Source organism: Ochotona curzoniae, unplaced genomic scaffold, assembly GCF_017591425.1.
Source record: "Ochotona curzoniae isolate NIBS_2020 unplaced genomic scaffold, NIBS_Ocur_1.0 contig_3432, whole genome shotgun sequence".
Taxonomy (NCBI): Eukaryota; Metazoa; Chordata; class Mammalia; order Lagomorpha; family Ochotonidae; genus Ochotona; species Ochotona curzoniae.
In genome coordinates, this window is record NW_024465859.1 from 10559796 (window position 1) to 10577728 (window position 17933).

Genomic DNA, 17933 nt, shown 5'->3' on the forward strand with positions numbered 1-17933 from the left:
TCTAAGTGTTAACTAGCTTATTCCTCACCACCCCAGGAGGTTAAGTTAAGCACCTGAGGGTGCTCCCCTGTTGCAGTCCTGTACAAATGGACTGCTGATAGGCTGACCTTCACGAGTTTGCTTGTGTACCAAACAGTCTTAGTGAATTGCAGCTGAGCTTCAATCAATTTCAGGTGACCTGTCAATTGAAATAACGTGTAAACCCCTTGCTGTTCCCCATCAAGCCATCACTTCTGCTTTGGGGTCACAAGCGCTGCTGGATCAAGTTGCAGACCTTAGAACTCGGTTCTGAAGGCTGCTCGATCCCCACGTCACTCTTGATTCAGTGAAACTGTTAAACTGAAGTTGCATTAAGGTTTTCTAAACTTTCATTTATTTGACTTTGTACAAGGTAAACACTCCACAATTCCTATTTTCCCCCAAAGGAAGCGGAAACCCAGAAGTTAAGCAATGCTCTTCCCCACCCCCAGCTGATGCGTCTCCTTGGATAGCCGGGGGTCCTCCTCAAGAAGGCCCCCCGCCGCACGAACTGGAGTCCACGCAGCAAAGACTGGACGCCGCCCGGGGCTGCCTTTCCAAGTACTTCTCGGTGTTCACGCAGAAGCGCCCCCCGAGACTGTGTCGGAACTGCCCAGCGCGGCTCTGGCGCGGAGTGCGGGGTGTAGGTCGAGGCCGGGTCCTCGACTGCCGTGGATTTCACTGGGAAAGACCCCTTCTCCATCACAGAATTCCCAGTAACCCTACAGGCTTCAGAAAGACGCCCGCGCATGCGCGGTACGAGGCCCGCTGGCCCCGCCCAGCGCGCCCACCACGCTCCCAAGCCGCGGCAAGAGTGCGACGTGGGCGGGGCTTCTGCGTCCTCGCCTCGCGGTCAGGGCACGCCGGGCGGTGTGACCCGGAAGCGGTCTGCCTAGTCTCCGGGCGGGCGGACTCCCTTTTCCGGTTGGCGTGCTTTAGAGAGTGGCACGTCGTCGAACCCCGGGCCTTCGCCATGAGCGTCCCGGCCTTTATCGACATCAGTGAGGAGGACCAGGTGCGCTCGCGGGGCGGGGGCGGGCGGCGTTCGGGCCCCGCGGGCCGGCGGGAGGCTTTCCTGCCGGTGTTCGGGACCTGCGGGCCGGCGTGCGGCTTCCCGGCAGGTGTTCGGGCCCCGCGGGCCGGCGTCGGGCCCCGCCGAGCGCCCGGCTGGACGGCCTGGCCCTGGGCCGGGCAGTGCTGTCCGCCGCAGCAGGGCTCGGCAGTGCTCCTGAGCAAGGGAGGGAAGGAGGCTGGGTAAAGATGGGGTTGGGGTGCCGGGGGCAGGGGGACTCGGGTGTTGGGGTTTGCTGCGTGATGTGCACAGCTGGTGTTGACAGCCTCCCCTCCCGCGCACGGGAGCTTTAGTGGACGGAAATTAAACTCGGTGTGATAGGACATTCCTTAATTTTGTGTAACCGGAAATTAGGAAGCACCAAGTTGACCATTTTTTATCTAACACTGCTGTACTGTGGTTGAAAGTGCACTTTACAAACAATTGGCCAATAAGTCCTGAGAAAAGTTTTTGTAGATACATTTTTTTTTTTTTTTTTGCGGGTGCAGGAAGGCCTGTTTCGAAGCTTTCCTTTTTAAAAGTTCTGCCGCTGTTCTTCTAACACATCAGTTTCTCACTAGCTATTCCTTTTAGGAAAATACCCGGTTCCTTCTGGAGTTTGACTTGAGTTCAAATGTTCAAGTTGAAAAATAGTTCTTTTCCCCTCATTTGCCTGCCTTTGCTCGTGCTGCGCCACAGCCAAGTTAACTGCTCAGTATTTCTTAGAAAGTTTGCTTTCTATCTACAGCCCAAAAAGTGAGCATAAAATGGCTTCATTTTTATTTGAATTACATATTTTCTTTCTTCGGGAAGTATGCATTCCCGTGTTGGCTTTTTGTTTGTTTGTTTAAGTTACTTTATTTGACAAGTGTAGAGGGAGAAGATGCTACAGCCCCTCGCTAAGGCTGGGCTAGGTCAGACAGCCTGGAGCACGGCTGGGGTTCCCTGGCTGACAGGAACACACCTTCTGCGTCTTCCCCGGGAGCACCCCCGGCTGGAAGCCGGATGGGAAGTGGAGTCGCATCATGGGTGTGGGGGTTCCACCTGGCCATCCCGTCCTGTTTGTCTCAGAGTGGTGACATCGTTTTGAGTCTTGCTCGCACTGGCAACTCTTAGATGAAGAGGTGGGCCTATTACAGCTGTAGTTTTCATGTTCTTGCCATGAAGCTGCTAAATGTAGGTTTAAAAATCGTGGGGAACCAAGATTTTTGATGTGTCTGGGAAATGTGATGTGTGGGCATTTGCTGCTCGAGTCCTTTCATCTCCCTGTTTGGGTTCTTGCTTTTATCTTTTAAACCACCTGCATTCATGTTTGGCAGGCATGAGTTCCAAGCTCTCTAAGGCAGCGGCTGTTAGAGCTGCGTAGGTACCAGGTGAACAGTGTCCAGATGGCTTTATGTGGTACAGGAACTGTCTTCAGTATGTGCAAGGGTGCTTCCTAGCCTAAGGCTACATTTTGTATCTGTTTCATGGACTGAATTTAATGCAAATGTTTTACTCAAAGCAACGTTCAAGCATTATCTTTTTGTACCCAAAAATACTCATTTTGGCTAGGTTCTCAAATATTCAACACATCATTACCCTCCTGCTGGGAAAATGTCTAACTTTTCCAGTGGCTGTGTATTCGTTTCCAGAAAAGAGGACTTTCATATTCATATGGATTACACTTCTGTGTAGTCGTCCTCCACTCTGCTGGAAAACCTCTTTGGATGGGCTTTTAGTCTATACTGAAAGTCCAGCCAAGTGACAGAAACTGGGAAGGTGGTCCATGTTGGCCATAGCACGTGTGGCGCCCTGGGTCTTGTGGAGGAGGGCCTGGGACTCCTGTGCGGTGGTGGGAATGGGTGACGTGCATAGAGGAGCCTTCACAGTAAGCTGAGGTGTGCTGCCGGTTAAAAATTGAATGTGCATTTTTTTTTTTTCAGAGATAGAATAGACTTGCTTGGTTTTAAATTTTGCATTGTCACTCATAATTATAAGTTTTAAAGATTTTTATTATTCGAAAGGCAGGGAGGATTTTGTTTCTGTCCTGGCTCTAAGTCCAAATGGCCATATAACCAGGGTTTTGCTAGACTAAGCCAGGAGCCTCTTCCATGTCCCTCTCTTTGGCCCAGGGCTCAAGGACTTGCTCTGTCTTTCACTGGTTTCCCAGGCACATTAGCAGGGAGCTGAGTTGGAAGTGGAGCAGCTGGAACTCTAATCGTAGCCAGTATGGGATGCTGTTTTTGCAGGTGACAGCTTCATCCTCTGTGCCACAACATGAGCTCTCATAATCAGTTTTATAGATAAGTATACTATTAGTATATACACCGGTGTCACATTGCTCTTGTGTTCACCAGGCTGCTGAGCTCCGTGCTTATCTGAAATCTAAAGGAGCTGAGATCTCAGAGGAGAACTCGGAAGGTGGCCTTCATGTGGACTTAGCTCAGATTATTGAAGCCTGTGATGTGTGCCTGAAGGAAGATGATAAAGGTTTGTTTCTCACTTCTTTGTGTTTCTTACTAATCCTAAAAACACCTACTTTTCAGATTTTCCTACCAGCTTGTGTATTGTGTTTCAGATCTGTTTTTCAAGCCTGTTTTGAGAAAACCTCTTAACAGATAGCTTGTTATTATACACATTAAATATTGGCAATTTGTGTGAGCTCAGTTTGTCCTGTTGGGACGTTTAGATCAGTATCAAATGGTTTAGATCAAATATCAAACAGTCTAAAAGCCATCTAATTATTAGATTGATTCCATATTTAGTGAAATAAAATAAAATATTTTGAAAATTCTAAATCCTGGAATCTGTAGGTAAGCTGTAGAGGGTGAAATTGGTATATAGAGTAATGTCTATAGTACTTGAATGTAGGAGTGCCCAGAGAGTTGACAGCGTTTATTTCTAAATAATTTCATACATGCAGTATGCAGTAGAGAATTCTCAGTGAGGCAGCACCCTAGCCTGAGGCCTTACCAGATGACTGAGCACCGTGTCACTGCAAGTAGTTGTATACACACATGTAAATCAGTCATGTGTTCTTGTTGGAAACCACAGCCTAGACAGTAAAGTTCTTCTTAATGCACAGAAGGCTTCCCCTACATTGTATGATAGCATTAGTTTAATTTGAATTCGTGTATTACTGTATTTTTACTGTTTTTGCATTAAAGGAAAAGTGTAGTATAAAACTGTCTTAAAGTAGTCGCATTATATCTTTTTAGAATGTCATGTTTAATGATCCTCCTTGAATTAAAACACTGGAAATACATTTTTAATTATATACATGGAATATTGTAGCATCATTGCTGATTGTGTTATCAATACTTGGATAGATGTTGAAAGTGTGATGAACAGCGTTGTGTCCCTCCTCTTGATCTTGGAACCGGACAAGCAGGAAGCTTTGATTGAAAGCCTTTGTGAAAAGCTGGTCAAGTTTCGGGAAGGTGAACGCCCGTCTCTGAGACTGCAATTGTAAGTTGAGAGCTAAAAGTAGGTGCAGTATCTTCATGGCGTTGCCTTTTGATGATTGGAGGCAGGAGTGCTGGGACTTGACTGAGTTTTTGCTCTTAGTAGCTATTATCTTGGGCAAGTCTCAACCTTTCCAGGCCCAAGTCCCTGCTTCCTGGTGTGGGGTTATCAGTAAGTGTGGGACGCTGTGGATGTTGATCTCGGTGGTCTATGGTTTGTTTACCAGGCTGAGCAACCTTTTCCATGGAATGGATAAGAACACGCCTGTAAGGTACACAGTGTATTGCAGCCTCATCAAAGTGGCAGCCTCTTGTGGGGCCATCCAGTACATTCCAACTGAGCTGGATCAAGTGAGTTACTGTGTAGAATACTTGTTCTACTGCAAGAAATAGTTTTATGGCTAAAATAAGTAGCAAATATATGTGTATTTTGGCTGTATGAAGTTGTGAGAATGGGTTCGTCTGTGTTATTAATTGTTCTCCTTTTGTCTGTCTCTTCTTCGCAGGTTAGAAAATGGATTTCTGATTGGAATCTCACCACTGAGAAAAAACACACGATGTTAAGATTACTTTATGAGGCACTTGTGGATTGTAAGAAAAGGTATTCAGAAGTAATGGACTTAAAACTTCATAGTCAGAATTGTTTTTCTGGTTTTTTTGTGTGTGTGTTTTTTAAAGATTTAGTTATTTTTATTACAAAGTCAGCTATACATAGAGGAGGAGAGACAGAGAGGAAGATCTTCCGTCCAATGATTCACTCCCCAAGTGACCGCAACGGCCAGTGCTGCGCTGATCCAAAGCCAGGATCCATGAACCTCTTCCAGCTCTCCCACATGGGTGCAGGATCCCAAAGCTTATGGGCCGTCCTCGATTGCTTTCCCAGGCCACAAGCAGGGAGCTGGATGGGAAGTGGAGCTGCCGGAATTAGAAACGGTGCCCATATGGGATCCTGGTGCGTTCAAGGCGAAGACTTTATCTGCTAGGCCACTCTGCCGGGCCCCAGAATTGGTTTTTAAAGATAAATAGGGCCAGTAATTTTGCTCTAATTTGTTCCCCACATGGTTGCTATAAATCTACTTCTGTAAAATTCACCAGTTGATAGCTGAAAAGATTAGTTTGCCCTATTTTTAAACTTTTTAAAAATCAAAATTTGGGCCCGGCGCGGTGGTGCGAGTGGTTAAAGGTCCTCGCCTTGCACGCTCGGGATCCCATATGGGTGCCGGTTCTAATCCCAGCAGCCCCGCTTCCCTTCCAGCTCCCTGCCCGTGGCCTGGGAAAGCAGTCGAGGACGGCCCAAAGCTTTGGGACCCTGCACCCGCGTGGGAGACCCGGAAGAGGCTCCTGGCTTCGGACCGGCATAGTATCGGCCCGTTGCGGCTCACTTGGGGAGTGAATCATCGGACGGAAGATCTTCCTCTCTCTCTCTCTCCTCTCTGTATATCCGCCTTTCCAATTAAAAAATAATAAAAATAAATCTTTAAAAAAAAAATCAAAATTTGCTTTTGCTTTACAAATAGCACAGTTCTTCATCCCAGAACTGTGCATGGCATTCATGGTTCTTTGATGTCTTAGTACAGGGTAGCGTGCTCTCTTCTGCTTAAGGTAGGAGTGGCGTCAGTCACAGGTCACCACAGTCAGTCTTCTATTGGCAGAGCCCAAGATGAAGCCACAGTAGATTGGATGGTGTGAGTGCCTTTGTCTTACAGCGCCTCTGCGGCTCCGAATCACCCAGCTAAGTTCATGCAGCAAATATTCATTTTTCAGATACTCTGGTTCAGGATGCCTGCCAAAGGATAGGTTTGGTATAGTTTATGGAGTTAATACTGCTCTTGTTTATTGAAAGAAAATGCTAGCTTTCTTGTATAGCTCTTCATTTCTCTTTGCTATGTATGTGTTATGTATGGTTAACTACTTTGAGAAATATGAATCCATTTTCAGTTTAGTTATTTTGGACAAATTAAACTAGACTGTTTATTAGGATCAGCAAGGTTTTTGTTTGTTTTTAAGATTTATTTGAAATGCAGAGCAGTAGCAGATAGCATACTGGTTCATTCCTCAAGTGCCTATTACAGTCAAGTCTTGGCCAGGCTGAAGCCAGCAACCCAAATACCTGGGCCGTCTCCTGCTGCTTTAACAGGAAGCTGAAGTGAAGTGCAGCAGTTAGGACTCCAGGGTGTGGGATCCCATGCAGCCTCTTCGCTTAGTGCAGCACAGCACCAGGCCCCTACGTTTCTTTAGTTAGGTGAAATTATGTACATCCTTTGTGGACTACCAGAGTACAATGTAAAATGTTTATCTTTGTTGGGGTAAAAAGTTAAGCAGAAGTTCTTGCCCTTTAACCCATTTCATTCTACAGTAGTGGATGCCGTGTGCTACATGCTGGCGTGACCTATGCAACAGCATTCTTGCCAGCTTCAGTAAAATGAGTGTTTAATGTACAGGAGGACATAAAAAGTATAGCAGAAGGAATCCAGATTTTAATCCAGATTTTTAAGTATGCATGCTGTAGAGTCGGCTAAAATTTATACCTTGGCTTTTCCAATTTATGGCCCATAATAATTACTTAACATATCTTTACCTCAGGTTCCAGCTTCTATGTGGAAACGGCAGTACTTAACTTCAGGGCTGTTAAAAGTTCCAAATGAGACATAAGCAATATAATGTACTTACATTACAGTAGTCCCCTCATAACCATAGGAAACACATTCCAACAGCTCTGCTGGGTCCCTGAAACTTGATAATGCTGCATCCTAAACAGGCACTTCAGAGTGTGGCGTGGTACGACTCCCCCAGCAGTGCTCACCTTTCGGACTCCTGCACTGCTATTGGAGTCCTGTTACTACACGCCCTGGGAGGCGGCAGAGCATTTCCTAAGTACTTGGCTGTCTGATAACCATGTGGGAGACCTGGATTGGGTTCCAGGCTCCTGAGTTTTCCCAGGGCATGAATAATGGATGAATGACTGCTCTGTTTCTAGCTTTCAAATAAGACACAGTAAAAATAAATACTGCTTGAAGTGTGATTTCATTTTCCAAAAATATTCTGAAATCTATGTGTGATTTTTTTCAGAATATCCATTTTTCATGTATTAAGATAAAAATTCTGTTTTTTCCCTTATTTTTTGTTGCCCTCGTATAGGCTTTTTTTATACATACACACCTATAGGCCCCGGCGCGGTGGCGCAAGTGGTTAAAGTCCTCACCTTGCACGCCCGGGATCCCATATGGGCGCAGGTTCAAATCCCGGCAGCCCTGCTTCCCTTCCAGCTCCCTGCCTGTGGCCTGGAAAGGCAGTTGAGGACAGCCCAAAGCTTCGGGACCCTGCACCTGTGCGGGAGACCCGGAAGCGGCTCCGGGCTTCAGACCGGCATAGCATCGGCCGTTGAGCTCACTTGGGGAGTGAATCATCAGACGGAAGATCTTCCTCTCTGTCTCTCCTCTCTGTATATCCGCCTTTCCAATTTAAAAAAAAAATACATACACACCTATAGTAAAGTTCATTTTATAACTTGAGGTTAGGTTTTTTGTTTGTTTTTAAAAAGTTCTAACAACCTACCATAACAAGAATTAAGTGCTCTTGTGACCTGCCAGTCGCAGCTCATTGTGGTTCTTCCCTGATGCTTACTCTGCCCAGGAACTTTTTCTCCCCTGTACATTTGCAGTGTATTACTGTTTTGTATGGGGATTTTTAGGATGTGTGATTTGGGGGGAGGACTGAAGGCCGCATGCATTTTGGGTGGGCACATTCTTTGCATCCCTGCTCTTTCACTTGTTAAAATGCTGGCAGGGCTAGCCAGTCAGGACAGGTCAGCAGTTGGTCTTCACTGCCCTCAGGTGCCCTGGAGGCATACAGAGAGCAGCACTGTCAGGTGACCCCAGGCTCATTCCTTTAAGTGCCATCTACATGCTTGTGGTTTTCAGTTTCTTTTTAAAACTTACTCATTTCAAAGAAGTAGTAAGAGTGGGAGAAAGCCTCTTCAGGGTCTCCCTCTGGGTGCAAGGACCGAGCACTTGGGCGGGCCCTCCTTTGCTACTTTCCCAGGCCATTAGCAGGAAGCTGGATCAGAAAACTGGAGCAGCTAGGACTCAAAGCAGCACCCATTTAAAGATTTTATTATCTTTATTGCAAAGTCGGATGTACTGAGAGGAGGAGAGGCAGACAGGAAGATCATCCGTCCAGTGATTCACTCCCCAAGCGGCCACAATAGCCAGAGCTGCATGATCCAAAGCCAAGAACTTCTTCTGGGTCTCCCACGCAGGTGCAGGGTCCCGAGGCTTTGGGCCATCCTCAACTGCTTTCCCAGGCCACAAGCAGGGAGCTGGATCGGAAGTAGAACTGCCAGGATTAGAACCGGCGCCCATATGGGATCCCGGCACGTTCAAGGCGACGACTTTATCTGCTAGGCCACGCCACCGGGCCCTAGAATTAGTTTTAAAACATTTTTAAGATAGTTTACTTCCTATTGATTTTAGTTTGGTTGGATTTAAATATGGGAAAGTATTTTTAGACAGATTTCTTGGAAAAACTTGCTCGTAAGTGTTGAACTCGGCAGTTTAAAAGGGATACTAAAGTATTAAGGGAAATATCTTCTAAAAGGCTTATTTTACCCTTTCTCAACTGCAGTGAAAAATTGATCATTAACAAATTTTAAGGATAGCTTAATCCAAGACTTTCTTGAAGTTTTGCTTTTCCATTTGTTTGTTTTTTGTTTTTTTTTTTTTTTTTATTGTTCAGTCACTGCCTTGAGACGTATCATCCCGGTGCATTGTGGGACACACAGGACTTGAGTTCTCACGCAGGGCCTTGGCACGTGGTCTCCCACTTACAGTTCCTTTCATGACCAAGAAAACAGTGTGCAGGGTGGGATAGATTGTCTCAGCTTTCATGCTTTCTCTTCAGATTTCCCTGCTCACTATTGTTCTGTGCTTATTTCACCATTCGTTTCCTTCACAGCATTTATTAATTTGTTATATTTTCTTAGCTGTCCCCTTCCAGGGAAGTTATTTCTTGCTATAACCTATACTGTTAGCATAGTACCCAACACTTAGTAAACAGCGTTAAATGAATGAGTGATGGATTTCTAAAGCATTTATCTCTTTTCAGTGATGCTGCTTCCAAGGTCATGGTGGAACTACTTGGAAGTTACACAGAGGACAATGCTTCCCAGGCTCGAGTGGATGCCCACAGGTAACTCTGCTCTAAGGAACAGATAGCTGCAGAATGTGGTCAGTTATGTTACGGTGTGTGTTCTGGTGCTATCGGTGTTCATGTCCAATTCAAGACATTGGAAAGAATGTCCATAGATTGCAATGAGAAACCATCTTGGGGTATTTTGGGTTACAGTGGTATATGGGATGGTAATCCAAACACAGGACGTACAACTCTCTAGGTAGGCCAGGATTAAGGTATATAGATAGGGAAAAGTTGGTGGCTTGCTAAAAAATTAGATCAGTTCTTAAGACTGTAGGATTTAAGATGCTTAGTTCCAACTAAGGAAGATTAGAATGGAATTATGAAACTTTTTGTAGTTGTTGCCTTACATGAACATACGTGATAGGAATTACACAGAATGGATAGTAGTAGTGGTAAAGGTCTTTGCCTTTGAGCTCAGCCTGCCTGCATTCAGATTTACACACTCCTCCACCCCTTTAATCAGCACTTGCTAATAGGCAATTTTTCCTTTTGAGCATGTTTCATCGTTGGTAAATGTTCATAGAAATTCTCTAAATTATATTGATTAATGAAGTATAGTGCATGTAAATATGTTAGTGTTGGCGTATGGTGAGATGCCGAGGTTTACTATGGGGTTACCTTCTGTTTTCTCTCCAGCTGTGTTGTGTAAAAGTATCTCGTTTTGTACCTGCTAGATTCGTTGTTACTGGCTGGTTTTAATCCCATCTTGTGGCTTTCTATATGCTGTTTATCTTAGAATCCAGATATTTTACTGAATTCAGTACATATTTGGTTTCCAGCATGTCAGCTCAAAGTGTTTCAAGTATATCTTGAGTTGTTTTCTTAATGTTTCCTGATTCAGGTGTATTGTACGTGCATTGAAAGATCCAAACGCATTTCTTTTTGACCATCTTCTTACTTTAAAACCAGTCAAGTTTTTGGAAGGCGAGCTTATTCATGATGTAAGTAGTTTAACTTTTCGTTTGGCAGATGTTCTTTTTCCTAAATCTTACTGAAGTGCTACTGTGCATGAACAAACATGACGATTGGATCTGAAAAGTCTGGAGCTAATTATTCTTCTGCATCAGAAACAGACTGTATTTTGGACCAGCTTTTCTCCAACCACTGGACATAGTTCTGTTCTTTTCACTCATCTCCTTATTTGCCTGGCCATTATGAAATGAGATGATACACAGATTTCATTATTCAGTGTTTTTTGCCCAAATTAGGAAGATGAACCTGAGGGACAGACATTTAGTGACATTCGGGATGTGCACACCCCGTGTATGCATCGATCCCAGTTCCCTAGTCATGTGCACCTGGGAAGCAGCAGGTCATGGCTGAAGAGCTGCGCTGCTCCTCCTTATGGCAGAAACTCGGGTGGAGCTACTGGCTCTGGCCTGAACCAAACTTGAACTGTTAGGGACATTTGGGAATGAACTTAGCAGATAGGAGGTTTTTTTATTTTAAGGTTTATTTATTTTTTATTGGAAAGACAGATATACAGAGAGGAAGATCTTCCATCTGCTGATTCACTCCTTAAGTGGCCACAACAACTGAATCTGAGCCAATCGCAAGCTAGGAGCCAGGAGCCTCCCCTGAGTCTCCCACATGGGTACAGAGATCTTTTTGTGGCTCTTTAGTATAAAATTTTTTGAAGGTGCATATGAACACACTTTCCAAGTGAAAGTCTAAGTTATCTTCTATTTGAACTATACCGTTTTCAGTTTGGATAATTTAGAACCCGCTATATTACTGATTTCAGAATTTTTAACATTTTATCATATACTTATTTTAAAAGAGAGAGCACTTCCATCTCTGGTTCTCTCTCCAGATGGTTACAACGGCCAGAGCTGAGCCAGTTGGAGCCAGGAATCCGCTCCAGGTCTCCCATGCAGGTGCAGGATCCCAGGGCCTTGGGCCATCCTCTAATTGTTTTCTCAGGCCACAAACAGGGAAGTGGAACAGCCGGGACACAACCGGCGCCCATATGGGATCCCGGGTGTGCAAGGCAAGGACTTTGGCCACTAGGCCATCATGCTGGGCCCACCTCTACTGATTTTAAAGTGAGTCATGTGAAATCAGATGGTTTGAGTAGCAATTTGATGAAACACTCACATTTCTGTCTTGAAAGAAATGTTTTATTTAGTACCTTAATGAGCATAAATATTTTAAATATTTTCTAAGATATTGACAGTAGCTTTTTTTTTATCTTATCTCTATAGCTCTTGACCATTTTTGTGAGTGCTAAATTGGCATCATATGTCAAGTTCTATCAGAATAATAAAGATTTCATTGATTCACTTGGTAAGTTTGGGGTTTATTCTTTGAGAGCTAGAAAGAAGGAAACATGTTATTCTAGAACCAGGTCTGAACTGTGAAACCCAGTAAAATGAATGACTTTTATTATTTAGTTCTTATTCCTTAGATATTTATTTTTACAGCTACCACAAAGTTTTCCTTTTCTGACAGCGTACTTGATGACCGGAGGACTCTTCCCCTTCCCAACATGTAACAGTTACACAATATACAGACACAGTTTTGCTAATTGGGATCTGAGAGAATTTGAAATAGAAATGGAGTACTTTTAACAGTACTAGAAATTTTGCTGATCATAGTTTGAAGAAGGTAACATGAGTTCAGTGTTTGCCAAATTAAATAGAAGTTCTGGTTGTACAAATCCTGCAAAGGTTTAGTGTTTTAATTTCCTTCTGGATCCTGTTTTTAACATACTAAAATTACAAAAAGAAAACTTAGAAAGTCTGCAGTTTAACAGATTTTTAATATTTTAAAGATATTGCTAGTTTTTTCAAAGTAAATCCAGCAATGAAGCTAAGGTGCTGTTTTTCTGCTAGGCAATAATCTGTGTAGTAGGGCTGTCAGTCTTCCTGATTGGGATATAGTTGAGTATAACTATTTTGGGTATATGCAATCCTTAATTCGGCAGTTATTAATTCCCATCACGTGTAAATTTTGTGCAGTAAATTGGGGAAGACTGAAGAATTCTGCACAAAGCACTTGAAATGCACAAAGATAAGGCTGATGCAATTGTGTGTGTATAGAATACTTTGCCAGGTATACTAGACCCAGAAAGCCACACTCTGTCCCAGTTAATTTGCTGTGTGGCATGAAGCTATGTGATGGAATGTTAATGTCAGCAACCTCTTTATTTACGCACCAAGGAAAAAGGAGTTGTAATTAACACTTTGACACTCCCCCATTGATGTGTAATTGACTGTTTCAAAGGAGCACTGGTTCATAAGCTATTGCATGCATTAAAATTGCGTTTTCTATATTGCAGCATTTTAAGACGGGTCAGTGACAATGCAGAAATTGCTCAATGATGCACATTTTTTTATTACTGCATTAAGGTTTTGACATATTAGTAATGAATAAATGTTTCCATAAAATTGGATTTTTTATAACTTTGAAATTGAAATATGACACGGAACACTGTGACTTGAGGAAACAAAGCGCTGCTGTTTTCAGACCTCTCTCTCCACTGTGTTCATAGTGTGAACTCTTGCCGACCAAGAGTCTAAATGGCTTAGAAACAAGTTTCCACATGCAAAATAGATAATGATTTTATGTAGTTCATTGTGAAAATGATCTTTATTCCTCTGAAAGTTTTTTCATTCATATAAGTTGAAAGCAGGCAGCACTAAAATGGATTGAATCTCAAGAGTATTTTAAATCATATCTTGGAAATTTCAGGAGTTCCCATTTTATCATATTCAAAGGGAGGAGTCTTCAAAGTTTGTGGGAATGCACATTGCAAAACATGTATGAATTTTAAATGCACACCAAATTCTTTTTCTGTCAACTTTTTGCTTCACATATCTATAAAACTGAAATGTGACAGAACTTTTGAAAATGTTTAGTGCTTGAACTCTTGACAGGAAAAAATTCTTAACATTGCAGTTCTGACAACAAAAAAATTACATTCCTTAATTTTTGTTATGAGCATCTGTTCAAATAATCTTGTATTAGAAAATTGTTTATGTAAGAGGCTCCTGGGAGGTAGTGTTGGCTTTAGGTTTATTATTAGACATGTATTGCAGCTCAACGGTTATAAATGTGCAGATGCCACAGGTGATGTCAGTTTATGAAAACACTTTTTTTATCAACACTGACAACTTAGGCCAACAGTAGCATTATCTCGTGTTAACCAAATTGCCCTAACATGTCCACATGTAATCTGGTGTTATTCAGTTGCTACCTTCTTGCTTCAGAAAGTTAATCAGCATATAATTTGCATTTGTTAATTAGGGTTAATGTGCACTAATTGATTTTTGATGCTTGTAGGCTTCCATTAAACCAGTTAACAATACTTACTTGTGCACCTCATTCATTTGAGTTATGATGATCATGTTTTTGTTGAGTCTGTGCCAAATAGGAAGCCTGCATCATAATTAAAGTTAATTAACATGATCATGCATTATATTAACGACTTCCTTAATCTTTCTCTAATATGTGAATGTTATAAATTTCCAATCTTAATATGGATTGCTTAGGGTGATACAACTTTTTAACAGCACAACTCGGGTTCTGACTTTCTATAAGGCACATCATTGATCACTGCCGAGTTTCACATAACTTGAAACTTCAAGAAGAGGAACATAAACATTCTAAATTCATTTTAGAAACTTTTTTTGATCATAACAGATTTACATTTCTGCTTTTACTTAGGGACATGCTGTCATTCGGGTATTTAAAATTTGTACATTTTTGTAAGCCATTTATTATGTAAATGAACCTATGTTCTTAGGACTAGCACCACCACTCTAAGTCATTGATGTAATCTCTGTTTTTTTGTTTCAAGTAAAAGGCTCTAGAACTAGGTCATTGGTTGTTTCCTTCTAGCCATGATAAGTTGTGATCTAAATTACTGTAACAGTATGCTTCATTCCAGATTGTAATGCAGAATTGGAGTTATATGTATGGTTTTCTGCTTTTGCTTTATAAAGAACAAACAATGTTAATGGTCCTCTATCTACTGCTGAGCATGTTAGCCTGTAAATGTTGAGTGGCAAACACACTTGGACAGTCGTAAGTCTGCTAAAGAGAAATGGAAAATTTTTTATGAAAATAGAACTTAACATTCACTAGTGATAGAGAGGCACAGCCAGGTGGATTGGTGAGCAGTCCTGCGTTTAAGTCAGCAGCTCTGAGTGATGCACCTAACTGTGAACTTGGTACTCTTTAAAAATTTGGGAGACTAAAAATACAATTTTTTTACATTGGGACTACAATGTACTACTTTGTTTTTTAAATTCTAGACAAATCATTATAAATAATGTGTAACTGTTGGGGTCAGATTATGGTCTGCAGATACAAACAGTTCTGCCACAGTTCTTATTAGTGCTCAGTGATTGCTACAGTTGTCACTTTATAGGTCTTTAATAATGACATGTTCATCAGGCATCAATGTTTTGTTACTCAGGCCTTTTACATGAACAGAATATGGCAAAAATGAGACTACTTACTTTTATGGGAATGGCAGTGGAAAATAAAGAAATTTCTTTTGATACAATGCAGCAAGAACTTCAGATTGGAGCTGATGATGTTGAAGCATTTGTAATTGATGGTAAGGCAATTAGAACATTTTCATTTCTAGAATTCCTCTTCTATTAAATATTCTATGAGAGACAGACCCACCAAGCTCCCATCTGCTGGTCCTCTTCCCATGTGCTGCCACCAGCTGGTACTGTGCCAGAACTCTGAGCAGGGAGCTCAGTCCAGATTTCTCCACATGGGTGACAGGATCCAACTACTTGCCATCATTTGCTGCCTCTCCAGGTTTGCATTAACAGGAAGCTGGAGTTGGGTGCTAGGATCGGATTTCAACAGGGGACTCCTGGGTGTCTTGACCACAAACCAGCCTCCCTCAAACATAGTTTTTTTTTTTAATATTGAAACTAGTTCTCATGCTAGCAAGATTAAGTTTTTTTGTAGCAAATGTATAATAGCATGTTTGTATTATTGGTGGAATGGAAAATCAGTGGAAATGTACATTACTGTGTAGTTTTTGGTGACTTCTGTTCCCTGAGATTGTGCCATAGTGATGAAGAACATAGATTTCATTGGCTGACCTGGAATATAGTGCATTTGTGATTGTGATGGGTAAGTGAATGAGTGGAGGCAGAGCGAGCACAGTATCAGTCAATAAATGATCTGCTGATGCTAACCATCAGGAATTTATGATTAGGTTAAAAGCAGGTCCCTTTTTGCCAACAATAACACTATAAAGTGATTTTAACTACTATCTTTTACTTTTGTAAAATTGCTCAGTTTGAAAAACAGATTGTACAGTTAAGTTCATTAGGAAGAAATTAGATACCTCTGTAATCTTAAGACTTAACAGCCCTAAGGAAGTAGTGAACTATAGAGGTATTGCCTTTTTCTTCCCATATGTGTTTATTAGGAAGAATATCTAGAATTCTAATAAAAACTGTATATTCAATATATTTTGGTCCAGCAGCATAGGACAAATCCATGACTGTGTTTATATAGTGTGACTTTGTTGATTAGATTCAGAAAGCCAGTTTGCAAAATATTGTTAGAAATAGTTTTATAAGGTCACTTGGCCATACCTTAGCTGTTTTGCTTGAAAATTCTCCACATGTACAATTTTTTTTCCAGCGGTAAGAACAAAAATGGTCTATTGCAAAATTGATCAGACGCAGAGAAAAGTAGTTGTCAGGTAAGCATGTGATACTTCTGGCATTTTGTAGAGCACTTGAGTTTGTTCCGATTGTTTCACTTAAATGTTTAGAGAACTATGGTAGTGTTATCAGTTGACTGTAGTTAAATAGTCGCTATTTATCATAATTTTATTAAACTTCAGACTGAATGTGATTAGCTTATTTAATGAAAGAGTCCTATTTTCCAGCACATTTCATTTAATGGCTGAGCACTGGCTAGAATACTAATCACTTCAGTGCCTGCCTTACATAGTAGTTCAGGAATAGAAGAAATCTTTTTTGTATATATCTAATTTTGCTTTTAAGCTGAACTCCAATGTGTAATGCTATGAAAGCATATCAGATGGTAAAGGTTGACTAACACTTTGTTTCTGATCTTTCAATTTTCAGTCATAGCACACATCGGACATTTGGAAAACAGCAGTGGCAGCAACTATACGATACGCTTAATGCCTGGAAACAAAACTTGAACAAAGTGAAAAACAGTCTTTTGAGTCTTTCTGATACCTGAATTTTTTCCCGCATATAATTTTGTTCTTTTACAGGAGAAAAACCTAAGCATAGTAAAATATTATAAATGAAAATTTGGAACTAGTCTGGCATTTATTATCGCAAATAAAACTCCAAAGGATGAAAAATAGTACATGGCAAAGCATCACTGTTTGTCTTAAATAATGGATACTTAACACACACTTTGAGAAAGGGGAACAAGGGAGACAAAAGTTGAGTTAATTGCCAGGAATGATGAACAGTGAGCTCTGCAGCTTTAGGAGTGCTCTCTTTGGACACATTTACAGAGCAGATATGTAACATCAACGCATCAGGAAAAGCTGAAGCTGCATCCGTCAACTGGAAAACTTTAGCTATCTTATTAATAAAAGCTCCATCGGTATCTGTTACATCGTTTTGCCACTGAAAACCATCAGCCTTATTTCATTCAGTTGGTTGTGTTTTCTATCATCTCTGCTGCTTTTCTTTTTTTAGTCTGACTGTCACTTTCGAAACGTAGGAACTTTTCAATTTCATTTACTTGATGTGTTACCAGACTCTGCCACTTATCTTCAGCAGAAGCAGCAGCGAAGTGGAGGGTATCCTTACTCTTGGTTGCCTGGAAAGGGTTTTGTAGCAGAGTTGAACTCAGAGGTTTTGTGTTCACCTAGGAAAGATCAAGGTTTCTTTAGCAATTGAAATTGTAACAAAATCCTTATTTCACAGAACATCTTGTTAACCCTCTGCAATCTTGGACATGTGAGAAGGCTGCAGCTGCCTCACTAGCTGTGCCACCAGGACACTGTACAGTATGACTTTGTAGCCTTAGGTCGTAGCTCTTCAAAATTTAATATATGCCAGGGATACCATAAATGTTTTCTAGAAGGTCTTGAACTTGCACTTTAAAAATATTTTAAACAGTACAGATAAAATCGTTTTGTCTTCTTGACCCATGTACGTCTGTGTTTTGTATCTGCTATCAAAGCTAGGGGAAAATTAAAATTTCTAACAAAAGTAAACTGTAAAAACTGCCTTTTACTTCACATTTCCGTT

General features: G+C 41.6%; 2 protein-coding genes across 3 annotated transcripts in view; one reads left to right on the plus strand and one right to left on the minus strand.

Moving 5' to 3' along the window:
- Window positions 1-904: 904 nt before the first annotated feature.
- On the plus strand, window positions 905-17031 carry EIF3M (eukaryotic translation initiation factor 3 subunit M). 2 transcript variants are annotated; one of them, XM_040980057.1, is made up of 11 exons: window positions 905-1033; window positions 3409-3541; window positions 4381-4519; window positions 4743-4866; window positions 5022-5116; window positions 9619-9702; window positions 10550-10649; window positions 11913-11994; window positions 15131-15274; window positions 16330-16390; window positions 16782-17031. In XM_040980057.1, the coding sequence occupies exons 1-11, from the start codon at window positions 992-994 to the stop codon at window positions 16900-16902; spliced, it is 1125 nt and encodes a 374-aa protein (XP_040835991.1). In that variant the 5' UTR covers window positions 905-991; the 3' UTR covers window positions 16903-17031. The 2 variants fall into 2 exon arrangements, with proteins under 2 accessions (XP_040835991.1, XP_040835992.1); XM_040980058.1 differs by lacking the exons at window positions 3409-3541; window positions 4381-4519; window positions 4743-4866 and having other exon boundaries at window positions 939-1033.
- Window positions 17032-17190: 159 nt separating this feature from the next.
- CCDC73 (coiled-coil domain containing 73) overlaps window positions 17191-17933 on the minus strand; it is a 117029-nt gene continuing 116286 nt past the window's right edge. Inside the window, exon 18 of the mRNA XM_040980055.1 lies at window positions 17191-17547. Coding sequence (XP_040835989.1) covers window positions 17329-17547 — 219 coding nt within the window. The 3' untranslated portion in view covers window positions 17191-17328. The remainder of the gene's footprint in view (window positions 17548-17933) is intronic.

What these genes read in the sequence shown, in the direction of transcription:
- EIF3M (XM_040980057.1), top strand. Translation starts at nt 992, where the DNA reads ATGAGCGTCCCGGCCTTTATCGACATCAGTGAGGAGGACCAG. An exon ending in TTCCAACTGAGCTGGATCAA is followed by an intron (nt 4,867 to 5,021) that starts GTGAGTTACTGT and finishes TCTTCTTCGCAG; the next exon opens with GTTAGAAAATGGATTTCTGA. An exon ending in TGAAGCATTTGTAATTGATG is followed by an intron (nt 15,275 to 16,329) that starts GTAAGGCAATTA and finishes TTTTTTTTCCAG; the next exon opens with CGGTAAGAACAAAAATGGTC.